General features: G+C 48.9%; 1 protein-coding gene across 1 annotated transcript; it reads right to left on the bottom strand.

The window, feature by feature from the left end:
• Window positions 1-174: 174 nt before the first annotated feature.
• On the bottom strand, window positions 175-26,863 carry LBH (LBH regulator of Wnt signaling pathway). Its single transcript, XM_024731521.1, has 3 exons — window positions 26,637-26,863; window positions 23,942-24,044; window positions 175-2,386 (listed from the first exon to the last, which is right to left on the bottom strand). Exons 1-3 carry the CDS (start codon window positions 26,660-26,662, stop codon window positions 2,198-2,200), a joined length of 318 nt encoding a protein of 105 aa, XP_024587289.1. The 5' UTR covers window positions 26,663-26,863; the 3' UTR covers window positions 175-2,197.
• Between the last annotated feature and the right edge of the window lie 212 nt (window positions 26,864-27,075).

The raw sequence follows: 27,075 nt of genomic DNA, 5'->3' as shown, positions 1-27,075 counted from the left end.
TTGTCCAAGAGCAGCTGGGTCGCCCCAAGAGGCTCGCCGCTGAGGGTCCTGACTTAAGCTGTCAGCCCCTGGCCTGCTCAGACTGCACGTGACCATACAAAGGGGTCTAGTGACTGGCAAAAATAATAAACCACCCCCATAAGCACACATATACACAAAGTAGATTTGTTATGCAGTTTACAAGCACGTTCCCATCAGACGGCAAGACCAGGACAGATGATACAGGGGAGCAGATGAGAGGGGGACACAGAAACATGGGATTTTCAAAGGCAAGACCCCATCCACACAGGGAGGCACGGGATGAGAACTGCAGCTGCAGGGGTGTGAGGGTAACTGGGAAAGGCTCCCTGCAGCCAAAACAGAAGGAGAGGGAGAGCGAGAGTGAGAAGCCCCCTCGCAGGGCAGGCTGCAGGCCTCTCCCACTTGCTCGAGGAGCTGGAGGAAGTTATTGCCATCGGTGTGTGCAACACAAGCAGACAACACAGAGGTTGGGGGCAGAGCGGTGAGGGGGTGAGCGCTGGCTTCCCGGGACCAAGTCCTGCTGATGTGACAGCAGCACACGCTGGGCCTCCTGCACCAGCGCTCTCCAGAGCCACACTAACCTTGAGGTATTAAGTACAACTCTACACGCATGTCCCAGCTGGGATCAAGCTGGACTGACTGGAGCCCTGAGGGGACATGGTGGGTGCCTCCGTTGGCCGAGTACAGCCCCAAGGGAGGGTCTTGAGCACACCTCTTGGCTGCACCGTCCTGCTCTGAGATAGAGATGGTCTGAAGGGCTTGTCCTGCAATCTTTGCAGCTCCAGGTGGTTCTTAACTATGACGAGAAGCTCTAAGTCCAAGCTAGCCTTCTCTTGCAACTTGCCCTTGCAGGGGTCAGGTGGGAGGTGAGGAGGTTATCATGCTCCCTCGTCCTGCCCCCTGCATCCAGACACACGGCGGAAGAAGCCCAAGACCTCATGACACCCTTTAGTTTCAAATTCAATCCCCAGGCTGCTGCATGAGAGCCTGTCACTGCCATCCAATAACTCCCAGGCTCTGCCAGCTCTCAGGACCTGCGTTAAAGCTCACTTCCCCCACAAGAAACAGAAAAAGCCTCCTCCGTTCGCCATTCAGCTCCCACCGGAAAAAGAGGCCAAGATCCCACGTGGGAATGGGTGCTGTGGCTGGCCAGGCTGGCTGGAATCTGCGGCAGGGCGGGCAGCCACCCGGCCTGACCGCTGTGCCAGGGCTGGGAGGGTGGAGGTGAGAAGGAAGGGCCAGCCTGGGGGAGCCCACCACTCTGTGCCTCTGCCCAAAGGGAGAGCAAGTGTGTGGGGGGGCAGGTGGGGATGGACCCTGGTGTCCAAGCATCTACATCGGCCCTCCAACAAGGGTGGGAAGGGCTCTCGCTACTTCCAGAAGGGCTGGGGGGCAAAAAGGATAAATCAGGGGAGCGCTCAACATTGCAGCCTCTTTAAAAACCTCCAGATTACAGGGGCACACGCACCTGCTAGGGCCTGAGGGGAGGGTCTGGAGAAGGAAACGGGAGGCGTTCCTGGCATCGGCATCACCTCCAGCTGGTTTTGCAGGTAGCCAGCCTCCACTGCTCTCCTCTGCCTGCCTCCCCATTACAGACCAACACACCTGAAACAAAAACAAAGGCTGGCAGTGGGCAAAACTAGAGAGAGATGAAGACTTTGTTGTCTGATGTCCCAGCAGCCAGAGCGAATGCTTGCTGGGTCGGTACTTCCTGGCTGCACTTCTCTGCTCAATGTTTTCTTTAAAATGTGTATTTTCTCTTTCATCTCCTGTTTGTTTTCTTGCCCCAGACGTTCCTTGCTAGCTTTGCACATCCCCCCATCCCAGCCCACCCCCAGAGCCCACTGGAATCCCACGGCTGCCCCCAGCCTGCTTGAGTTCAGATAAAGATCTCCAAGACGCCCGCCTCCCCGCACCCCCCCAACCCCTGCTCTAAGCAGCTTCCTTTCTCAAAGGTCTGGCGTGTTGTCGCAGAGGGCTCCGCTGCCCGACATCTCAAAAAAGGAAAAGAAAAGAAAAGAAAACCAACTCAGTGATTTGCAGGTGCAAAACGGAAGCCATCGTCTGACTTTTTCAGAACTATTGTGGCTCATGCTCTCCTTCCACGGTAGCGGGAAAGAACACAGTTCAGGTACAGATGCTGTCTGGTGTGACCCTGTGGGAGCCGGCGTGGACTCTACTGTTCCTTGTCTTCGTTCGGTGTCTCTTCACAGTTGTCCTGTTCATCCTCCTGGACCAAGAACTCCTCGGGGGGCCACCGGAGCTCCCCGCTCTCTACCTCCCCCTCTGTGGGCTCCACCACGATGGAGGGCAGACGGTCCTTCAGCTTGCAGCAGCGGTCGAAGTCTGACGGGTCAGGGAAGATCTGAAATAAAAGTGGAGAACCCCATCAGGTACACGTGCAGGACCGAGCCCCCGCTATACACCAGAGACCGTGCTACGCCCTTGGGATACTGGGGAGCAGCAGGTGGGATACTGCAGAGCATCAGGCAGGAGCCAGGGAACAAACTCTGGGGCAACAAAGGAAACCCAGACTAATCCTGAAGCTGAAAGTTTTCATGGCAGTGCCACCAAATTTGCGTTTGTACTTTTTGGTCTTGTTTTCAGATAAAAGAACTCAAAATCATGTCCACAGTGAGTCACATCTCCATTTGCAGCAAGCATTTTACTCTAGAAGTACAATGCATACAACAGGTGCCATAACATTAAATTCCTCCCAGGATAATTATTGGCACCTACCAGGTACTTTACATATATAATTTGGACCCAACACGGTCAGGCAGAAACATAGGTGCTGCTCACGCCACCTGAAAGAATCCCAGGAGATTCCTGGAGAAGGAGGTTGCCCAAACCATTCAGCCTGGAAACGAGCAGTGGTAGAATGGGATCAAACCCAGGTCTGCCTGACTCCCAAGTCCGTGGCCAGTATCACGTGCCTCTCAAGGAGACGGGTTCTGATCTCGCTGCAGCTGTAAAGTCAAAGTCAAATCAGGGTTGAAGGCATGGCCCCAGACACAGGCACATGGGAACATAATCCCAGGCTCTTTTTTCACCTGTAAACAACACCTGGCTCCTTGACAGCTCTACACCTGAAAGAGTCTACTTCTCTTTCCACAGTCCTGTCAACGAGGTTCCTTTTTCTGATGCCTACTGTGTGTCCTGACCAGAGCTGGGAGAAACCCCAAACCAGGCTATAAAATCCAGGCTCTGTGGATTCCCTTTGCGCACACTGCCCTGTGACTACAGCTGACCCAATTCTTTGCCCAGCAGCTTAAGTACTTAATCCAATGGGCTGCTGGTCTCCCGCCACACATAGCTCTTGGGGACACGCCAGAGAGCCGGAGAGAGGAGACTGTCTGGGACACTTGGGCTCACAGAATCACACGGCACCTGCAAGGCCATCTCTTCCAACCTCTCCATTTGATAGATAAGGACACTGAGGCCCAGAGGGGTCAGGAGATTTGCTCAGGGTCACACAGCTTGTTAATGGCAAAAGAAAGGAAAGCAGACCCTGGAGGGGGTGGAGACACACATTTGAAGAGATCCCAGGGGTTCCCTGTGCCTGGCTCTGTTCCTTGGAGGTAGCAGAAGTGCTCTCCTGGAAACTCAGGCCTTCCCAACTTCTGGGGTATTATGAGGGTACCCAATCTTATTGCACCTAGCCCCACGCAGTGCTGTCCCCACCAAGTCCCTGACCATGTCAGGGGCCACGTGGGGCTTCCGGGAATCAGGGGGCCAACACAACCTCCCCAATCCCTGCAGACGAGTGATTATTAACCATTTATCCAATAAAGCCCTATTGCTGAGGGATTAAGTCTTAAGCCAGCTGCACAACCAGGCATCATTAAAGACTTAACGGGGCTTATAAACAGGATCGTAATGGCGGCCAGGAGGAAAACAAGGCAGGGAGGGGCTAGGCTAGTGGGGTGAAGGGAGGCGCGGGAAAGATGACGCCCCTCTGCGGGCTTTCTCTTCCTGATGCAGCCAGCCCTGCAGGTCTGCCCCTGGACTGGGCTCTGCGCACAGACCCACATGCCGAGCAGGGAGAAGGTCAAGTGGCTTACTTGGGCCCCTCCTCACTTCTCTTCTGGGGAGCCGGAGCCTCCTGCTGTGGGTGAGGACACAGGTGCCCTTCCGAGCACAAGCCTTGGGCATGAGTGAGGGGAACCCCCACGAGTGGAAAGTATGCTACAGTTTACAAAGCTTTTTCAGATACCTCCGGTAGGCCTCACCTCCCCCCCTCCCCCACTGCCCAGGAGCAGAGAGACCTGGGGCTCTGAGGGTCACAAGGAAGTGCCAGGATTCAAACCTAGATCTCCTGTCTTCAACACCTGTGCCTCTTGAACAATGAATGGACACCACTGGGTCAACATGCCCACTTCACAGAAAACTGACCAGGGAGGGTGGGCAAGACCCTCGGCTTTTTTTTTTTTTTTTAAGATTGATTAAGATTAAGTTGGGGGTAGGAGTTTATTAATTAATTTAAGATTGATTAAGATTAAGTTGGGGGTAGGAGTTTATTAATTAATTTATTTATTTTTGCCTGTGTTGTGTCTTCATTTCTGTGCGAGGGCTTTCTCTAGTTGTGGCAAGCGGGGGCCACACTCTTCATTGCGGTGCGCGGGCCTCTCACTGTCGCGGCCTCTCTCGTTGCGGAGCACAGGTTCCAGACGCGCAGGCTCAGTACTTGTGGCTCACGGGCCCAGTTGCTCCGCGGCATGTGGGATCCTCCCAGACCAGGGCTCGAACCTGTGTCCCCTGCATTGGCAGGCGGATTCTCAACCACTGCGCCACCAGGGAAGCCCAAGACCCTGGGCTTTAATGGCCCATTTGGCAGTTCAGGCCCCAGGATGACCATCTGGGCAGCTAGGTCCAGAAGATGAGCTGCCCTGTCCAAACAGTTGTTCTAAATCTTCAAGGACAGAGCTGCGAAATATCAAGAGGGGATGGACACCTGGCCCAAGACAGCCCTGGGCCCCTGCCTCTACCCTCTGACCTCAAGCCCAGGGCTGGGCCTGCGCTGTGACCCCCTGGCTGAGAGAGGTGGCGCCCGGCTCCTAGCTAGGATCGCACCCTCTGAGGAAGAGCCAGAGAGAGAGGCAGCGGCAAGGCCAGCAGAAGGAGGAGGACAACGACAAGGGCGGAGAGCATATGATTTTGTTCTAAGCCGGGAATGCGTCTTTAACTAAAAGTAGGGGGAAAAGTGTTAAAATAAGGAGGCTGCTGATGATGGAAGATATATGCCAGGCACGTTTGCTGAGCAGAATCTCAATCTCAATCTCAATCCTCTGAAGTATGCAGCGGTGTGATCACTTTTTATAGATGAGGAAACTGAAGCACAGAGAGGGCAAGTGACTTACTCAAGGCCACAGAGCTAGGAAGCGGCTGAACGGGGACCCAAACTCAGACCCACAGGACTTCGAATGAGGCGCTCATTTGACAACACTTGGGTCAAGCCACATCAACCTTGACATCACTTGTACAACCCTAACCAAGACCTCTCAAACGCCCGGGCCTCAGTTTCTCTTTTTAAGAAGTGAAGTGGCCTTCTGGTCTCACTAGGTGGGTACAAAGCCTGGGCAAATACAGAGATGATAAAATGCTTTGAAGACATATGCTAAACTCAAATCGGAATGTCCTCTTTGGAGCAGTTTCAACAGGACTGCGAGAGCAGTCTCCAACAGCAGTTTCAAACTCCAAGCAAGAGGCAGAAATACTAACACAGTAATTAAAATAACTCCAAACAATGCCTTTCATACCAGGAGCCACACAATTAAGTCTTCTAAGTCCTTGGGGGAAGTCTGAGCATTGAACTTCTGATACTGCTTACTTGCCAGAGAACTTTGCTCCCTGAATTGCTCAAAGCAGGCGCCATGGAAAAAAAAACTTTTTTTTCTTTTACAAAGCCTGTTAATTACATTTTTAAAAATCACTATAATAATCTAACCCTCCCATCAGAGATTATATTGTATTATCAGATAATACCAATTTATGCCTCTGAAAATTGTAGCTCTCTCCAAAGACAAACAAAACGCACCCAGGACCAACCAGCTTCTCATTTCCTCACATCCAGACAGAAAGCCTTGCAGAGCAAAGCTGAGTATTTTGCCAGTACAATCTTATCTCTGACAGCTGCCTAAGAGGCTGACCCCAAGGAGGTCAAGATTTTTCCACTAAGTCATGCTTTTTAATCATCTAGGCAGCAGAAAAATGAGAGGTTGCAACGGCAGTTTGACGGGGTGGGGAAGGCAGTGGAAAAAAGGACTCAAGTCAGACTTGCCAAGCACATGACAGGTAGAGTTGGGGCAGCAGGCCAGCCCAACATGCTGTTTGCCTGCAGGAACTGGCCAGGAATAAAGCACTGCCCCTGTTCCAAAAAGAAACTGCTTCTGGTTAAACCTCTTACCCCAAAGCGTCCCTTCTCCTTGGACTGGAGAAGGGGAAAAAAATCCTTTTTGTTTCTCTCTGAAGCAAAAGGCTCCTCTCTAAGGTGTCCAGAAAGGAAGATGGGGAGGCTCTGAGAAGCATTTCCCACCCTCACCCTCCAGGGCAGAACAGATCACAAAGCATCCATCCCAGCTGTGATTCTCTCAGCCCTGCCCCTTCCTCTGTCCACCAACACTGGACTCTACATCCAACTGTTACACTCGGCTGCCAGGGCTGATGGCTTGGATGCAACTAATAGACACCAAGTTCCCTCCTTTGCAAATGACATCTTGGAGATCACATGCACCAAGAACATCCCGGGCCCTGCATGTCCCACTGTGGGGAACAGCAGGCATTCAAACCTGGTAATGGTCGGGCTTCCCTGGTGGCGCAGTGGTTGAGAGTCTGCCTGCCGATGCAGGGGACACAGGTTCGTGCCCCAGTCCGGGAAGGTCCCACATGCCGCAGAGCGGCTGGGCCCATGAGCCATGGCCGCTGAGCCTGCGCGTCCGGAGCCTGTGCTCCGCAATGCGAGAGGCCACAGCTGTGAGAGGCCCGCATACCGCAAAAAAGAAAAACAAACAAACAAACTTGGTAATGGTCGGGCTTCCCTGGTGGCGCAGTGGTTGAGAGTCCGCCTGCCGATGCAGGGGACACAGGTTCGTGCCCCGGTCCGGGAAGATCCCACATGCCGCGGAGCGGCTGGGCCCGTGAGCCATGGCCGCTGAGCCTGTGCGTCCGGAGCCTGTGCTCCACAATGGGAGAGGCCACAACAGTGAGAGGCCCGCGTACCACAAAAACAACAATAAACAAACAAAAAACTTGGTAATGGTCAATTTTATAGCAGACACTTCTTCAAAGGCATCCTTTGCCAGGTGGCCTCCAATCCCAACAGGATCTGACATTTTGGGAACTCAAATGAGTTCAGTCAAAAGGTCAAAGGAGGGGCTTCCCTGGTGGCACAGTGGTTTTAAGAATCCGCCTGCCAATGCAGGGGACACGGGTTCGAGCCCTGGTCCATCCAGGTGGCCTCCAATCCCAACAGGATCTGACATTTTGGGAACTCAAATGAGTTCAGTCAAAAGGTCAAAGGAGGGGCTTCCCTGGTGGCACAGTGGTTTTAAGAATCCGCCTGCCAATGCAGGGGACATGGGTTCGAGCCCTGGTCCGGGAATATCCCACAAGCTGTGGAGCAACGAAACCCGTGTGCCACAACTACTGAGCCTGCTCTCTAGAGCCCGCGAGCCACAACTACTGAGCCCATGTGCCACAACTACTGAAGTCCGCGTGCCTAGAGCCTGTGTTCCGCAACAAGAGAAGCCACCGCAATGAGAAGCCCACGTACTGCAACAAAGAGTAGCCCCTGCTCGCCACAACTAAAGAAAGGCCACACGCAGCAAGGAAGACCCAACGCAGCCAAAACTAAATAAATAAAATAAATTAAAAAAAAAAAAGGTCAAAGGAGCTTTAGGACCTTCTAGGAAGAAATGGTCTGTGAGATGTAGTTCGGATGCCAATATACTGGAATTGCTGCCTGTAGATCAGAGCTGTCCAACAGAACTTTCTGCAACAATGGAAATATTTTCTATCTGCACTGTCCAATGGTAAACACCAGCCACATGTGTCTCTTAAGCACTTGAGGCTAAAATTTTTAATTCCCTTTCATTTTTATTAATATAAATTTATATGAAATATGTAAAGTTAATATAAATTGAAATAGCTACACAAATAAATAGATAAATATGAGGACAGTGAAAGCAGGGCCGTCCAGGAAAGCTCAGGATGTTTGGCTAATAGACCGACATGGGAGGCCTGAGAGCAGAGAAGTCTGGGGTTGAAGGTGAGCCCCTGGAGACGCAGAATTACTCAGCAGGCTTTTGTTGAAAGTATAAAAGTCACCGGTCAGTCGGCTCCCATTTCACCCACGGAGGGGAACTGAAAGGTAATACCAGGGCTCCAAAGGCCCGAAATTTGGGGGCCTAGCTATCGACTGTCCGCCTCTAAGCCAGGTGACCTAAACCTGGCTGCCTCTGGGGTGGGAGAGGAGAGAGATGCCTGGCACCTAGGATGGAAAATGAGTGACTCTGGTTGGAGCAGCCCTCCCCTGTGTGCGTGCATCCCTCAGCCGTCACCCCTGACAAACAACCCGAGCTGGCCACAAAGAAGGTGGAGGGCTCGGCAAAGAGTTGAGAGATGCTAATAGGGAAAGCGGACACCAGCAGGTAGAGGAGATGAAAGGTGGTTAACTAGATACAAAGGGCTAATTACCAGCTCTGCAAGCTGAGACCCAGGGAGCTCGGCCATCCTGCTCCTCTTTGCTGGGGTGGAACAGAGGAAGGAGGCATGCTGGGGTGGGGGGGAGAGGGCAGGTGGGACAGAGGGCCTGCGATGAATAACCAGGTGGCTCTCCAAGGCCCCAAGAGGGATCTGCCTCGGCATCCAAAACCACACAGTGTGTCTCTCCCCTCTCTGGTTCCAGAGGAGGGGGTAGAATTGAACCTCAAACCTGTGATGGAAAATCTCCACTCCCACAGGTAGACCAGGAGTCTGAAAGATCTGGCTTTTCCCTTGTCCCCGTGCCTTATTATCTCTATGACTGGGGTCAAGTCGTTTTAACTTCTCTGAGCCTCAGCTGCCTCGTGAGTAAAATGAGGAAGGAATTTCCACTCTACAGTATTGTTGAAAGGATTACATGATCCTTCAGGTTGAGTGCCAGCACGGAACCCAACAGGCTCAAAGATGTGGAGGCCTATCGCCCCCCTTTCCTCATTTATAAATTGGGATTACTACTAATTCCCATCTTATAGGGCTTTGGAGAGAATTAAATACAGGTATGTCTGTATGTTCTATAAACTTTAAATTCCTAATGATGGTTCTTATTAGGTAAAGCTGGGGTCCCCAGGGAGCATTTACAGTAAGGCGCTGGAACATCTGTAGCTGTGGCTTGGGACAGGAGGAAATTAGCAGCACTCCTGGGCTTGTGCTCACAAAGTCTAGGCCAGGTTCTCTGGACAAACGGTTCATCACTTCTCCCTCCTTCCCAGGGCATGGGTTAGGCCAACTGGAATGGAAGCCACTGCCTTGTCCAGATCCTGGCCTTTCAGTGGAAGCCCCTGCAGCGTAAGTCTCCCCATTACGCACCCTCCCCTCCTTCTCCCAGCCTACTCTAGGGGCCTGCCGCCTGGGTTTCTTATTTTTCCTGGAGAATAACAATGGATTGGCCTCGTGTGTTTATTCGTTCCTAGGAAGGGCTGGTTTCTAACAATGGGCAGATCTCTACCAGCTTCCTGCTCTGACAAAGGCTGAGTGAATGAGGGGCAGCTAATTCAAAAGAAAAGTACACCCTGCTTTTTGTCCCCTAACAATACGTGAAGGCAAGAAATATGTTCTTTGAAATCCTCGCCTCCTGCTATTTTATCATCATCATCATTATTTGCATTTAATTGACTTTTCAGAGTGAAACGTGGCTGGCAAGAACAGAAAGAATTATAGCAAAGGGGCACAGTGGCTACTGCCTGGATTCAGAGGATGGGGAAGAACATTCTAACACCTCCACTCAGATGCTAATGACCTCATTCTCCATCCTTGAGACTCACCTCACGCAAATCTCCCCTGGACTGGGGTTATAGACTATCCACCTCACCCTCTCCTACACTTCTCTGGTGTCTCTAATCCTACTGGAGACTTGAGCAGAGATTTGGGGCTTTATTAACAACTGTTGGATCTCCTTCCTTTGGATTAAAGATGCTTAAGCCTCCAGCCTTGAAACTTAAAAGAAAAGGAAATCCTCTGGATAAACACCATCTTTCATAAACATCTCTCCAACACACACCCATCCTGCAAGTCAGGAGTTCCAAATTCCAATTAATTAGCACGAATTGCTGCAGATAATTCGGGCCCAGCGAGCTGATGGGGCTTTTGTGACGTTACAGAACATCTCTCAAAGTTCTCCGGGTGGTAAGAAAACACTGCAGCTTTCTGGCATAGGATGACTTCAAATACCCCCATCCAAATATCCCCCCGACTACCTCATTATTGCCCTTTGAAAAGAAGACTTGCTTCCCAGTCATCTCTGGGCCTTGGGGGATGGCCTCTCTCTATCTCTCTCTCTCTCCTGCTGGTGCCACCCAGGTGTCCCACAGCCACACACCCTCTCTCAGAAAGCCCAGACTGACAGGGCTGCCATTTCCAACCATTCCCTCATTCTTTGTTTTGGAGACAAAAATCTTAAATATTTAGCCTGGTCCCATAGCCTCCCATTCTCTTCTTGTCTGGGGGTTCCCCTATTACATGGCTTCCAAAACCATTGCTGGATGGAAAGCACTCTCAAGTCTCTGAGGACTTGCTTACAGCCCAGGCCCAGGGCCCTGCTTGGCCTTCAGTCACCACGACCTCTGCAGCACACTACCAGGCCAGCCTGCTTCAAGACTGCTTCTCTCCTGATTCTCATGACCCTGCTCAGGTTCACCTGACCTGTCTAACCTCACCTTCCCTGTGCCCTCCCTGGACTTGGTGTCAGCCTAGGCTTTTCTCTGGACTCAGGCAGCTTCCTGGCTTCCACTGTCCATCTTAGGCTGAGGATTTCCCAATCCACGGCTTCACTGCCCTTTCCACCATCTGTGAAAGTCTCCACTTGGATGACATCCATCACCCCCAACTCACCTTTTCCCAAAGTGAGGTCATCAGCTAGTTTATATCTTTCTTTAAGTTAAAAACTTTTCTTCCCCTCTCCAACAGGAAGCCTTGCTTGATAGTAGGTCCAGTAAAAGAGGCCTGGAGATTATAGTTGACCGCAACTGCAGTATTGATGTGAAAACATTGAAGCAAACAGGGCTATGTTCCTAGAGGTCTGCTAATCTCATGGAGACCATCTACACCACCTGCACTAATAGGGAGGTGATGCCCAGCTGGCGTCTGATCAGACACATTCTGTTCAGTCTAGAGCAGTGGTTCTCAAAGCTTAATTCCTGAGCTCCTTTCAGGGACAGAGTGTCCATGGAGTTAAAATATTTTCTTAGTAATACTAAGATGTCATTTGCCGTTTTTCCTGTGCTGATACTTGCACTAATGGTATAAAAAGCAACGGTGGGTGAAATTGCTGGCACCTGAGCGAGAATTAATGATGGTGGCAGCTGCAAACTGTGCTGGTGGTCATTGTATTCTTCACCACCTCCCACTTGCAATTAAAAAAAAACAAAAAACAATAAACAACTTCGGGCTTCTCTGGTGGCGCAGTGGTTGGGAGTCTGCCTGCCGATATAGGGGACGTGGGTTCGTGCCCCGGTCCGGGAGGATCCCACATGCCGCGGAGCGGCTGGGCCCGTGAGCCATGGCCGCTGAGCCTGCGCGTCCGGAGCCTGTGCTCCGCAACGGGATGAGGCCACAACAGCGAGAGGCCCGCGTACAGCAAAAAAAAAAAAACAACAGCAACAAAACAAAAAACTTCATGTCCTTGATGAAGCAGTAAAGATTAATTTTTATTAAATATTGACTGTTAAGTACATGTTGGTTTAATATACTCTGTGATGAAATGCAAAGTCAGCATACAGCAGTTCTGGTGCACGTCAGAGTACAATGGTTGTCTCGCAGAAAAGCATTAATGGGATTGAGTGGCGAGCTGAACTAGCCGCTTTTTCCATGGGACGCCATTTTTAGTTGAAAGAATGACCAATAACCATGGTTATTCAGACTTGGGTATTTGGCAGACCTGAGCCTAATATTTCAAAGAAAATGAGCCTGATATTTCCAAAAAATGACTGATGGTATTTGTTACCAATGATTAAAAACTGAGGTCTCAAGCAAAAATTAGAATTTTGTAAAACTTGTATCAGCCACCATAATCTTGACAGTTTCCTATCACTTGAAGAATTTCGATGAGACCACATATTAACTAATGTGATTTTTTTGGATATTATGTAACAAAATGTGTTAACTTTGGAAGATGTGCATAACTCAGCGAACCTATATTTTCCAAATGATCAGTACAGCATGTTATGAAAACAAGCATGCGTAAAAGATTCGTTCAAAGTGCAAGATAGGCTAATGAATTTTAATGTAAGAGTACAGAAAGTTCATTGATAAGGTTTCAGATTCCACATTACCACTAACCTTTAAGAAACTACCACTTACTGAGTTTTGCCAAAGTATCAAAGAAAAATATATGAAAAGGTTACTAAAATATTTCTCCCTTTTCTAAGTACATATCTGCATAGGCCAGATTTTCTTCATGTACTTCAACCAACACCGATCACAACAGATTGGAAGCAGAAGCAGATGTGAGACTCTAGCTGTCTTCTATTAAGTCAGATATCAAAGAGATTTGCAAAAATGTGAAACCTTTCTTTGTGCTGAACTTTTTTTTTGTTTTGGAAAATATATTTATTTTTGTTAAAAATCATTACTTATATTAACATGTAATGGTTTTGTTGTCATTTAAAGGAATTAATAAATAATAAAAATTTTAAACTGTTTTAATATCAAAAGATATAACCCACATAAACAAATATCTCTGGGGGTCCTAAATAATTTTTTAAAAAGTAAAAGGGACTGAGATTTAAAAATTTGAGAGCCAATGGCCTGGAGAAAAAAATACCTTCCCAAAGATGACTCCATAAGTCAAGGTTGAAGGATAATATGTTTTAAAACTGGAAAAGATTTGAGGGGAACATAAGAGGTGCCTTCAAATACTTAAAAGGCTGACATGAAGTCTGAGAGAGAGCAGATTTTTTTTAACTCCAGGGGGCCTATCTAAGATCAGAATGGAGGATTTCACTGCATTATACAACTTCTAACAAAAATGATAGAATCAACTCTCTCCATTACAGAAGGGGAAGGCAAGGTCCAAAGAGATGCTGGGAGTCGCCTGAAATGACACAGACAGTAGCAAAGCCAAGATTAGAAACCAGTTATCCAGATTCATACTTCATAATCCCGCTGCGCTGAAGGGTTCTGAGCTCCGTATCACTGGCAATGTCCAAAGAACACGTAAGTGACCCAGTGCCACGCTACTGTAGAGTGCATTCTCACATCTGATAGAGACTGGCCCAGTCTCCAAGGTACCCTCCCACTCTGAGATGCTACGGTATCTCAGTTTTGATCCCAAGGAAAATATCTATATCCACGATCTCCAAACTTGGAGATTGAAAGAATCTTGAAAGAATTTTGAAAGAATTTTGAAAAACTGTCTCCTTTCACACCTTTTAAAACCGACACCTAAAACTTCTGCTATATTATAAATATTACCATTTTAAAATAAACTTTTATGCCACTCCTTTAAATAAGTACTCAATGGCTTATAAACACCATAGCAATTTGATATCTACCATCACCTATTTTAAAAACTCATAAACAAGCTCGTAAGTCAAATCTTATTCCTTTCTCTACTTGAAAATGTATTTCCATTCTACTGATCCATAGAATTTTATATTAATGTATTTTCATGTTTGAAAGTTTTTAGTCATTAGCTTTTTTCATACTTCTCTGCAATAAAAAGATGTATTTGTAAATTGGCTTTTAATGTTTTTATGTCCCATGACCCTAAGGCTTGTTAGTTAAAAAAATAAAATTCTGAATAGGCTTATTGCAGCTATTAGTATATAAGTAATCAATAAACATACCACAAATAATTATTAAACGCAAAGGTAATTTTTCACTGTTTTTTTATAGATAGGTGGGATTTATGAAGCTTCTTAGACAGTAACATTTTTAAATGGTCCATTTGTTCGATTCTCCTAAGGTTTCTATACCCTGGGAAGGCACCTTAAAAGATTCACGTAGGTGAGAAGCAGGTCCTCTTACAAAGGGAGTGGAGGGCAATCTTGATAGGAAAGGTAGGAAAAGAAAACTGGTGAAGCCTGTCTTCAGGAAACGCAATTTTAGAAAAGGAACAGAAGGAAGCTAAAGATGTGGAAACTGATTTCTCCAAAATGCTCTCTGCTGTCGTATCCCTTGAAAGTTTCTGTGAACCTCAGGGGCAGCTGAGGTTTTAACACTTTGTTAAAACATGAAGGGGTGTATACATAGAACCTGATTAAGAAGTAATTTGGCATTAAAACCTCCAATATTAGGGTGCCAAGGAAAACAGCCAAGAACGTTTCTGATATGGCTTTAACTGCTATATTCAACGGGGCAAATGACCAAAGAAATACAGAAATCATAATTTAGTATTAGCTTATCTTTAAGAATGCTTCCATCCAAGAGGACAGATTCAACTCTCGAAGAAAAAAAAATTCCTTCATGGTAACAACAGTGACGCCAGTCCCAGGAAGTCAGGTACCACCATGGTTATGCTTTCCCGTCCACATACACACTATGGCTCAATTATATTTCTTCTTTACTCACTTGTTTAAAACATTTAAAAAATAAAATAAAATTCTATCACTACATAAATGGAAAAGTAGTATTACTTGTCATAGGTAATAACCATAAAATACACTAACATTTTCAAAGTTTGTCTGTGTAACACCTAAATTAACTTTGTAAACCTCCAGGCATATTGGACTCTACTGGAACATTGGCCTAGGCCATTTACCTGTCGCAAAGAACCTGGAGCCTTGCAGTGCTATTGGGTGGAAGGCCCTTGAACACTGGCCCAAGACTTCCATTATGTTCAGATCTACTTCTAAGAGCCCAGTGTATCCTTGATTCCAGGGAAGCAATATTTCTAAACCATGACCATTCCATAAGCCAGACCTGGAACCCCAGGAAAACCAAGGTGGTTCAGGGGACTAAACGTGCGTCTGTTCAACCTTCGTGGGTATCCAAGCCAAGGCAACTACCCTGGTCTTCCTCAAGGTCACACGGTGCTCCAATGTCATTAACAGAATAAAGGAGATAAGTAGGGGAATCACCAACTCATATACATTTGTAATTCACAGAGCATGTCAACGTACCCACTATGGGACAAGAATGTCCCTGGCTAATTTGCAATGCTGGCTAAATGGTGCCTAAACATCATTAACTGTTATCATCTCTGCTCAAAATAAGCAGCTAACAAACTAGGGGAAGATGTACAACATCTCCCAAACACTTTAAAGTAACCAAACACCTTTCTGACTCTCTCCACAAAGCTCCTCCATCATCCCATTCGTATAGATTTTACAACCCTGAGATTCTATTTGTAGAGCTTTCAATGCTGGGAGCTTATACTATGATAAACTCTTTTATTGTCTTCTGTTATTAAGGTAATACATAATCAAGAGGCTTAATGATGTTGAATCTCTTTGATTCAGCAATTCTACTTCCAGGAATTTATTCTGAGGAAACAAATCAAACCTGCGCAGAGATTTGTGTAAAATGATATTCAAAGCAGTGTTCTCTGCAAGAACAAAATATGCCACAACCTAAATATTCAGCAATAAGTGGTACATAACAAAATGAAATGCCATTTTACAAAGAAAACCAAATGACAGGAACATAGTCACAATATTATACGAAGTGAAAAAAGATTCACTCTGGCACATACAGTTTTACCTCAATTTTATTTTTTTAATAAAAATGCATATAAAATACTGGAAGTAAACATACCAAAATATTTCAGTTATAGGAATATGGGCATTTAAAATTTCATTTGTACTTCTCTATATTTTCCTAAATTTCTAAAAAGAATTAATATCACCTTTATAATTATAACACACACACACACACACACACACACACACACACACACACACTCTTAAAAAAAAAATATCTCCTTTATAAATATAACACACACACACACACACACACACACACACACACACACACACTCTCTCTCTCTCTCTCTCTCTTACACCTTTTGACTCAGAAATTCTATTCCTAAGACTCTAAGGAAATAGTATAAACTATGGACAAAGATTTATATATAAAATTATATATAAATTATCACATTATTTATAAGAGAAAAATATATACAATTTTAAAATAATTCAACAATTGGAGAATGGTGAAAAAATCATGTTGTAACTTTATAACTTTGTGCAGTTATTAAAATGCTGGCTTTGAAGCATTTTTAAGATAAATTTGGGGCTTCTTTGGTGGTGCAGTGGTTAAGAATCCATCTGCCAATGCAAGGGACACAGGTTCGAGCCCTGGTCCAGGAAGATCCCACATGCCGTGGAGCAACTAAGCCTGTGCGCCACAACAACTGAGACTGCCCTCTACAGCTGACGAGCCAGAACTACTGAGCCCGTGAGCCACAACTACGGAAGCCCGCGCGCCTAGAGCCCGTGCTCCGCAACAAGAGAAGCCACCACAGTGAGAAGCCTGCACACCACAACGAAGCATAGCCCCTGCTCGCCGCACCTAGAGAAAAGCCCGTGCACAGCAACAAAGACCCAACTCAGCCAAAAATAAAAATAAATAGAATAAATTAATTTATTAAAAAAAAGATAAGTTGTGATGATGTGATGCTGATGACTTACATACCATTAAGTAAAAAAGCAGAACACAACCCTGTGTGATCTTGGCCATATAAAAACAATTTCTGTGGAAAAGATGCTAAAATGTTAACAGTTGCGATTTATGCATGGTGAGATTACGGTGACTGGAAAAAAACGTTTAAAGAAGAAAATAAAAATTCCATAATGGGCCTATGCTACTTTAAAAATTTGAAAAGTAAGCATAAGAATAATAAAATACATAGTTTGCCAGTGAAAATATGAAATTACTCAAAAAAGGGGAAGGAAAAGAAAATTTTCCTGTAATTACAGCACTCTGATCTAAAACAACTGCTATTAACATTCTGCTGTCTGCCCTTTTGGTCGTGTGTGTGTGTGCGCGCGTGTGTGTGAGTTCATGTAAGTGCATGCGAGTGTGTGTGTGTGTGAGCCTCTGTAGGCATCTCCGGCTCTGTCCCATGGGGATCAGCGGCTGAGCCTGGGGCTGCCCACACACCTCGGGCTAATGCTCACCTACGGATAAATTAGAACTGACACATAGGGCTGTGTCTGGAGAAAATGGTTAGGAATTTGGGAAAACCAAGGATGCTCTCAAATCCAGGGTGGACATGTGTTTCAAGCTCTACAAAGTAAAGACAGGAGATGAATTCAAGGTATACTAATTAATTCTGCCTGGGAACCACCTTCAGGTTCAAGTTAGGAGAAAGTCAGACCTAGAGACCAGCCCCGCCAGACTGAGGTTTGTGACTTCCCTCTTTGCTCAGGGCAGTTCTCCTTTGGATGAGAGATCTGGAACCTTCCTTCCCATTGGCTCCAGTACAATTACTGGCTGAGTTGCAAGTAGTCAATGTCGCTTCAGCTAAATGCTTGGGTGCCTCTTCTACACAGTTTACCCTAAAAGGGGCTTCTGACAGGGTAAGGCAATTAATTCTAGCAGTGAGGGGACTGAGGCAGCTCCCAAACTCCCCTTGAAGTCAAAATAGGCTGGAGAAACTTTTGGCAAATATTAATTTTTTTCTAAGATAGGTCTGTGCAACGAGGGGCCCTCCTCCAGTCAAGGAGTGGGGAGCAGACACAGGAGCTGATTGACTGATCAAGAATCCTCGTGAACTGGGCTCCGGGACAAGGGAAGGGCAGGTGGCGAGGCGAGAGACAGCCGAGGGGGGCGCAGGGTCTATGAGACTGAAAAGGAACGAAGCCCCGGCAACTCTGGGCCCCGTGTGAATGAGGGCCTGTCTTCATCCTCCGAGGATTATTTCAGGACTCGGGCCTGACAGATCATTTCAGGACATTCACTAGACACCCAGGAATAGCTCTTGGCTCCAGTCACAAGATTCGCCACCCAAACTCATCCATTTCCCTAACGGTACAATCCTCCTCTCTATCCGACCTGGGAGACTGGGTCACCATAGAGAAAATGCTGACTCTACAAAAACCCACGCCGTGGGATAGCCAAGGTGGAGGGATAATTCTCAGTTCAGGAAAGGGAGAGAGGAAGTGTCCAATCAATCATGCAGCATCCATTAAGCAACTACTTACAGGACACTGTGCCCGGCATTGCGGGAACAAAGAGCCGTCTAAGACACAGACCCTGGGTCTGGAGAGGGATGAACACACCACCGCTTGAGAGGCCTCAGGCCTAACACAGGCCCTTTGAGAGAAGGCCAGGTTGTATGGCTCCAGTGTTTGTCACGTTGGCTAGGGAAGTGAAGCAAGCTTGTTCTCTCCCTGGCAGTGCTACAGACTCACTGCTGTGACCACAGTGTGTGTGTTGAGGAGGAACCCCATGGGAATAATTCCAGCCCTCTGCAGGCCCTCACCCAGGGGCATTGCAAAACACTGAACACCATGTTTGTGTCAAGGCCTTGGGCACCGAAGGAAGGTGCTGGATCCCTCATACAAAGTAGACGTGACCTGAAACTGACGTGACCTGGGCACTGACTCAAAAAGAGGCCACACGGGGCTTCCCTGGTGGCCCAGTGGTTGAGAATCCGCCTGCCGATGCAGGGGACACGGGTTTGTGCCCCGGTCCGGGAAGATCCCACATGCCGCGGAGCGGCTGGGCCCGTGAGCCATGGCCGCTGATCCTGCGTGTCCGGAGCCTGTGCTCGCAATGGGAGAGGCCACAACAGTGAGAGGCCCGCGTACAGAAAAAAAAAAAAAAAGAGGCAGCACATTCAGACACAGGCCCAACGCCACCCAAAGACATGAACTCCTTGTGCCTCTGAACCTTGTGGCCCTAACTGCCTGTTTGCCTCATGTTCTTATGAATTGTACCAAGCAGGGAGCAGGGTGGACGGGGTAGGGATAGGAAAAAGAAAACTCACTGGGATTCCAGGAGCATGTCGTGTCCATGGGGGGACATCTCCTGCCAAGTGCTTTGGAATTTTAGCTTTATGTTTCTTCAGGGACAACTGAGGCTTTTTTAAGTCTGATGTGAAAGATGTTTTCCTGGTGACCATGGGACTTCTGTGCCCCTGCCCAGCTGGGCCTCCAAAACTCTTGAGAACATGTGGGGTACCACAGCTGGGAGTATCCAACGAGACAAGGGCACCAGGAGGAGGAGACAAAGGGAGGTGATGACTTATGCCTGGAGTGGCCTTGTGAGCCGGGGCTTGAGGGAGGCGAACAGAGACAGGCACAGGAACCCCAGCCCATCATTGATTTCAACACCTGCATTTACACGGGTGGGAGCAAGGAGAGACAGCCTCGGGGGTCTCATAAAGAAAGGCTCAGCAGAGAGGTGAATGAAGAGAGTGTTTCTGAAGTGCTACCTGACTTTAGAGGTTCAACCGAGACTATTCTTTGAGGAGGGAGAGATAAAGGAGTCGTCTATTGTTGGGCCTTGGAGATGGAAGAAGCAGAGAGCTCCTATCTGGGGAGGAGTTATTCTCAGCCAGCACAGTGCATTAGACCCGTCCTAATGCAGAGCTAAAAGCGAGGCTCAGACTGCAAGAAGTAAACGGCAGGGCTGTGGCAGGAGAAGGTCACCCACCACTGTCCCTCCTCCCTATCCTATAAAACGCCAGGATATCCCTCCCTCCTGTCGGGAAATGCAGGGGAAGCCCTTAGGGAAGGCCCAGAACACGGGGCACTGTGGTACATGTAGAATTAGCGCCTCTGGCTTACAGAGCATCTTCCCTGGCTCCCCTCATCTGACTGGTGGGTGGCCGTTAAATGGTAGGAGTATGAGACCAAGAAAAGCAAGAGGAATACAAAAGGTGACCAGGGAGGGACATGTATGCTGATCAGAGAGGAATTTAAAGGGCCTTGGGAAGGATAAAAGTTATCAGATCTTGGTCCAGTTGCTTTAGATGGGACAATCTTAAGTGAAAACTGGGGAGCCATATCTCTGTCTAGAACTTAGCAAGGGGGATAGAACTGCAAAAGCCTCAGCAAACTGTGCTGGGGGAAGCTAGGCAGCACAGCCCTTGGTGGTGGCAGCATCAGTGACCACAGGCAAATGCTCAGGTCCCTTCTCCAGGCCAACTCAGGCCCAGCACGGAAGGAGACCCAGTCAGAGAGGCATTCTGAATTGCCACATTCTTAGAGTCCCTAGAGCTGGGATGGGGGAGCCTGCAAGGCAGCCACTGACCTGCTCCCCTGAATTAGGGAAAGGAAGAAGGCATTAGGTGCAGACGTTCCCGTCCCAGGGGCCAGAGAACAGGAGGCTGACAGATGCAGTGTGGGAAGCAAGCTGCAGCCAGCAGGGGCAGAAATGTCCACATTGGAGACCCTCCCACTCAGCCCTGTGAGCTGGCCGCCACTCCCATCCCGCCCAACATGTCCTCGACTTTCTAGTAACTTTCTAGTAACTCACCCACCCCACGGTGTGTCATAATTCATGCCAAGCAAGAGAGCTGACGTGCACTGCACATACTGAATTGACTCTCCAAATAAATGTTAAAGACAAAACAAGGCACCGGCTCTGTGGATTTTTATACATGCTAACTCCCTAAGCACAAGAGACGGGCTTACCCGAATCTTTCAGGGGATAAAAAGACATCTATCTGACCCTGAGGAGGCCCTTTAAAAATTCTAAGGCAGAAGTGAAGGCGGGCAGCTTCAGAACCAAGACTCAATTTAACTGAAAGCACCACCATCCATGTAGCACCTGCTCTGTGAAGGCCCGGGGCCAGCAGGCACCTTGGGTTGGGGAGGGCTGCAGGGCACAAAGAGGGAATAAGTCATCCCCTGCCCTCGGACACATGGGCAGGGAGAAGGTCAGGCAGGACCACGGCAGCATCATTTAAGCACAAATGCCACAGGTGCTGGAGAAGAAGGAGATCACATCTGGGGCAGAGAAATCAGGAAACCTTCCTTCTGGGTAGGTCTGGAAGGTGGGGAAACAACTGACAAATTCCAGTGTGCCTATTTATTTTATGACCTTGTTTCAAGGTCAGACCACAAGTCTGAGATTCTATTTCAACTGCCAAGTTGGGATTGATGTCTCCTTCCCACTTTTAGTTCCTTGGAAAAGCAGGTCGCAGTAAAAGCCATGTACTATTATTACCCTCAGGAGGAATGCCAAGAACAGAGTTCAAAGATCTCCTGCCCCCAGAGCCAAGCCTAGCCTGAGCATGTACAATGGACAGGCTCCAGCCAAGTGCAGCCCCAGCCAACCCCCAGAGCTCTGGTGGGAATGTGTTTAATTGGATGGCACTGGCTTTGAGTGGGCCCAGAAAATACCGGTCTCATGACAATTGGCAGACCAGTTCGCTGCACAGCCCTGCGCCTGGCTGAAACAGGGGCAAGCCAAGGGGTATCTGAAGGTACAACAAAATTAGAGGTGGAAGTGTCCTCTCAAAGCCTCTTTCAAGGCCCAGCCCCAGTCTGACCTCCTTCTCCCAAGCCTTTAGATTGCCACACATCCCTGGACTGACCGTAGCTTTCATATTGCTCCACCAGATGGCCTGTGTTCCAGTTATGTATATGCTAGTTTCCCATGTGAGCCCTGGACCCTTCCTACACTGCCCAGCATAGCATGTTACGTACAGCAAGTGTCCAATAAATACTGCTTGCTTGATGATAACCACCTCTCCCTTTTCTCTTCACCAGGCAACCAGAAGACCTTTCTGAAATCTTGTGACAGAGTGCTTTGAAGTTCTAGGTAACATATTTTGGAACTGTGTAGTAGTCCCCACTCAGGTAGCAGGGCAGATTTCCTGAGAGGCTGTGAAAACTGGGCCCTAAGTCTAGCAGCACAAAGTAAGATTTGAGGGCCCTTTTCTTAGGCAGCATTGAGTTATCTTAGGAACCCAGAGGCGATTTTATTTTCCTCCTGCCGTGGCAGCCCCAATTCAGCTGTCCTCACCCAGCACTGCAGCCCCTTCTTGGGTCATGACCTGTTCTTACCCTCAGATCCAGCGGAATGAACTGAAGGTCAAGAAAACTGCCCTGTAGGACCTGGTCCTTTATCCTGGAACACGTTCAAAAGGAGAATATCAAAAAGCACACACAGACATACTGATGACTGTGTTTGGAAAGGTTTTGTGATGGAAATCTAAAACCCAGAACTGAAAAAACAAAAAAAAACAAAAAACACCTCACCTGTAACCACAAAGAGATTCAGTCTGATTCAGTGCCTTGGAAACTGGTATCCAAAAACACCGCAGCTGGTAGGTCAGGAAACTTCTACCCTCCCACAGGCTGTGGGGCTTTCAATTGTCTCTCTCAGACCCACTCTGAGGGTGGAAGGTACAAAACCAACCAGGAAAGGGTATTTCCTCCCCTCCCTCTGAATTCCCTCAGCCTACCTGAATACTTATTTCCAGCCAGCAAAAGGGGCTTGGCCATTTTGACACACAACAAAGGGGCCTTCTCTAACCTCCCAAGTGTGTCTGAGGTGACTCTTGCTGTCACCTGCCAAATTACCTTACCCAACCTTAGCTTTTATCTCAGCTGTCTTTGATCACCCTCCCTCCATCACACCCACCCAGCTTTCTATTTTCTCTTCCTTCACAAAACAAATGCCCCTGCAGTGGTTCTAAGGCAGAACAAGTCTAGATTCTAGCCAAGAGCCACCCCCAAGGCACAGACACTGACACATCAGAAGAGCAAGGTTTTGGAGTTCGAGACTCAAGTCATCCACTCAGTCTGAGCCTGTTTCCTCATCTGTGAAACAGAACAAAAATTCCCATCTCAGTGCCCACGGTCAAGAGTGAATGAGTAACATTTGTAAAGTGCATGGCCCATAGCTACATTCAGTTAATATCTGCTGAATGAGCCCATCACACTTCATTCATCTTCCCCAGCCAGCCATCCTACACAATTTCCCTAGCTCCAAGATCTTCCCTTAAGAACAGACTCTTTTCTCCCCTGAAGGTAATAACGTAGGCACTCTTCTTGGAAATCTGAAAACAGTTCACTGCTTCGGCGCTATCTGGAGGTCTCTGCAGCGGGCTGTGGGCAGTGGAAAGTGAATGGCAGGCCAGAAAGAGCACTGGGCTGAGAATCTGAAGGTGTTACTTAGACCACTTTTTTGGTCCTTATATATTCTGGATCCACCACACAGCATAATCTCTATGCTGGATCCTGGCAATAACATCCCTGAGAGAGCTACCCTTCTGGGAAAGGTCTCTTCAACTCTAAGTAGTTTGAACATTAACCCTGTTGGAATCAGTTGGTCAACCATCAACCAGAGGAAGAAAGCAGCATTTGACACAGCAATGCCTCCACCAGACTACCCTTCCCCATAAGCTGCCCCTCACAGCAATGTTGCTACTGCCCAAGGCTTGGGTGGGGAGGGAAGTTCTGATCTGAACTGACTGCACATTATCACTTCCCCCTTTGCCACCATGAAGGGGAGAGTCCACAGCAGCCAGGATGACTAATAACATCAGCTCATGCTTCCTGAACGCTTACTGCCTCCCAGGTACTGTGAATGCCTTATCCATGTCATCTCATCATGTTGAATCTTCACCACAATTCTGCGAAGTAAGGACTCTTGTTGCCCCATTTTACAGATTAAGAAACCGAGGCTTACTGGCATTAGGGGACTTTCTCAAGGGCGCATAGCTCTTACAAACAGCACTGGGATACAGAACCAAGTCTGCCTCCAGCCCCAGCAAAAGACACTAGGCGCTAAGGAACCAGAAGGAAGCCAGTACTGAACTTACCTGATAGGAAAGGCCATCCTTTCGGGGGTTGAGGCCTATTTCCTCCATGGATGGGGTGTTCATCATCACCTCAGTCATCTCGGCTGATCTCAGATAGTCAGGGCTGCCAAGAAACCCAGAGCAAAAGTCAACAAACACACGCACTTTCACATGCCTACTCTCAGTGCCTTCTGCTGTTAAATTAGAGGACTGCCTGGAAGCAGGATGAGAGGTGTTCAAAACAGAACTCCCCGAAAAACGAGCTCATGCCCCGAGGAAGCACCTTACAAGCCTAGAGCATCAGGGCTCTCAACCTCCACCAACAAAGCCCATTGTCTGAAAACCTGCTCTGGCAAACCTCCTCTTCCCTCCTCTCCTGTACTAGTCCCTACTGGCACAGAGCGACTCTGGGTTTTCTTTTAAGTGACAGAACTAGAAAAAAAAAAAACCAAACAGTAAGTGGCTGAGGTCGTCTATCTATATTAAAACCAATTCAACCCGTCTCTAGGGGAACTGAATATTATTATTACATAATGATAACAGGTCAACCTCAGAGGAACCAAGTTCGATAATGCTGCCTTCCTAAATTTCTCTCTGTGTCTCTGGTGTTCCTTTTTGCAAAATGTCCCACTTAAAGCCCCAAAGGGTCAGCTTTCTGAAAGCTTCACATCTGCCATCCAACCTCCTTCTCTAGCCCCAGCCACAGCAGCTGCAAGCTCACAGCTTGAAAAACATCCCCTGGATTAAAAGCCTTAAGGATGCCCGGACTCTGACTGCAAAGGAAATTTCCAGAGGGGCCAAGCTGGCCCACCAATGGCTGACATGTGAAAGTGCTTTGTACTCTGTAAGCAGGATACAAATGTTCCATTATCCTCACACAAGCCATGGGCACGTACAGGGTCCCGAATGTGTAATGCCAAATAGCACATACCAAAGTCAGTGTACTCCCTACACAACAGGCAATATTTTCACCATCATGCCTTTACACATGGTTAAAAAAAAAAAAAAATGTAGGGTAGGCCTTAGAAAGACTGTATCTAAGGAAACAGGGGTACCAAACTCTTCTTCATTTTACAGCTACTACATAGAGTAGAAATGGCACAGGATTTGGAAACAGAAGCAATAGGTTCTGGTCCAAGCTATGCCACTCAAGTGCTGTGTGATCTTGAACAGGTCATATAACCTCTCTGAGCTGCAGATGCGCTGTTAGTCTGTTACCATGATGCTAATAATGCATATCTCACAGTTATGGTAAAGGACTAATCTCTGGGGGGGAAAGCATTGCAAACTATGAAATGCCAATCGACTGTAAAATAATACCAAACCTTAATCTCTCAGGGGACAATAACCCTGATGAGTCTTAACACCATCTTGGCAAGTTTTGAGTGGCCAGGGGCACACAGCCTCCACTGCCTTCCAAGTCTCACCCATATGGTACCTGGAGGTGGGAGGGAAGGAGAGCTCAGAGGAGAGAGGTACGCAAGCCTCCGGGGTGAGGAAATTTTTACTTTGTTTTGAGAGTTCAGTCTCCTTTCTAAACAGAGACGGGCTGGATTGGGGGAGGGGAGACTAAAAGAAGATGCTAGGCTTCCGGGCAAGTTTAGGGTCAGGAGCCAGGACTCCAAAGTCAGTTTCCCCCTGGGTTATGGAGAGGCTACTGCCCACCCCCAACGTAATGGGCCAGAAGAGCGCCCACCGGGCTCTCGCCAGGCTCTTAGCCTGGTGTCCCGGCGTTCGCTCCTCGCTCCCGGCTGTGGCGCGGGGCCGAAAAGTTGAAGCAAGAAGCATGAACTTTCCGGTATCTGAGCTGAGCAGGACTGCGCGGACATGGAGCTTGCGGGGCCGGGCTCTCCGCGCCCGCACCTGGGAGCGAGCTCCAGGCCGCCAGCGCTCGCCCCCCGACAGCTCTTCCTCTTCCCCAGCGCAGGAAGGAAGCAGCAGCCGGTGCGCAAGTCCCAGCGGCCGTGGGCCTCGCTCTTCAACGAGGCGGGCGCCCGGGGCGCATCCCTCCCAGCCCCGATACCCGGTCGGGTGCAAACCTCCGCCTCCCCCCACCCGGCCCGGGCTCCTTCCCGGCGGGCCCGGTGAGGGCGGCTCCTCCCCAACCCGGGCCCCCATCAAGGCGCGTCGGGTTTAGGGTCTATGTAGAGAAAAGGGATCGAGAGGGTGCAGCGAGGAACTGTGCTGCTGCCTGTGGCTTCAGTCGGGTTACGTGTGGGGAGAGCGTTTTCCCTCACCGCTCCGAGCTCTGCAAACGCCGCCGCTGCACCAGCTCAGCCCCGCTGCCGCCGGCCTCGACGCCAAGACTTGCATGCAAACAAAAAGGAAAAGGGGAGGGGCCCGGGGAGAGCAGGAGCCCCCTACGCCAGGCAGGGCGCGCGCCTTCCGCAGCCCTCCGCGAAGGGGCTTTTATTAGCCGGGTTCAGCCGTGACCCCTGGTTCTCCCCCGACCCCACTACGGCCGTACGCACACCCTCCCAGCCGTCACTTAAGTGAGAGCTTCGAGTTCACTTCCTTTGTCTGGATGCTCTCAGCGCCACCTCCCCACCCCCACCTTTGCAACCTTGACGTTGACTCCTGCTCCGGCTTGGGCGGCGGGTTAGTGCCCGGCGCCCACGCCACCCGCTGCCCTCGCACAGAGCAGGCAAGAGCAGGCGCCCGGGCCCCGCAGCCACGGCCGCAAGACGGATGCCCGCCGAGGGCGCAGGATACTCACCAGTGAATGGGGAAATATACAGACATGAAGTCCTAGGGAAGCCTGACCCACGCCCTTGTGATTTAAACACGGTCACTGCGTCTCGGGTAAGGATGTCACGGGCGCAGACAGGCGCGGCAGGCTGCCGAGTGTGGGCACTGGGCGTTCGCCGGTCCGCCTCCCGGAGACAGCCCCACTGCCAGCAGCGTCGGCAAAGCAGACGGGGCTCTCGGCTCTCCACCGAGCTCGCGGCCCCACAAAGAGCCCAGGAAGCCGTATTTATAGGGGCGGGGGCGGGGCTCGGCTCCGAGAGGCCCCGCCCCCCCTCGCCCACTCCTGGAATAACGTCACCAAAATCATGAATGGCTTAGGCGCTCGCAGCTCCCGCTGGCGGCGGCTCGGGGGCGCGCTCGGCTCTGCTCCCCGAGGGCAGTGGTTTGCTGCAGCTTCTAGCCCGGCC

The sequence above is a fragment of the Neophocaena asiaeorientalis genome, unplaced genomic scaffold, assembly GCF_003031525.2.
Source record: "Neophocaena asiaeorientalis asiaeorientalis breed wild unplaced genomic scaffold, Neophocaena_asiaeorientalis_V1.1 scaffold689, whole genome shotgun sequence".
Taxonomy (NCBI): Eukaryota; Metazoa; Chordata; class Mammalia; order Artiodactyla; family Phocoenidae; genus Neophocaena; species Neophocaena asiaeorientalis.
Note: the sequence above shows the minus strand (reverse complement) of the source record. Positions and strands in the feature narration are given on the sequence as shown.

Excerpts from the sequence above, each read along its gene's own strand:
- LBH (XM_024731521.1), bottom strand. The coding sequence starts at position 26,662 with ATGTCTGTATATTTCCCCATTCACTG. Across the intron at positions 24,045-26,636 it reads GTATATTTCCCCATTCACTG|CCCTGACTATCTGAGATCAG; the intron begins GTGAGTATCCTG and ends GTTTCTTGGCAG. Across the intron at positions 2,387-23,941 it reads AGGATGGCCTTTCCTATCAG|ATCTTCCCTGACCCGTCAGA; the intron begins GTAAGTTCAGTA and ends CTTTTATTTCAG.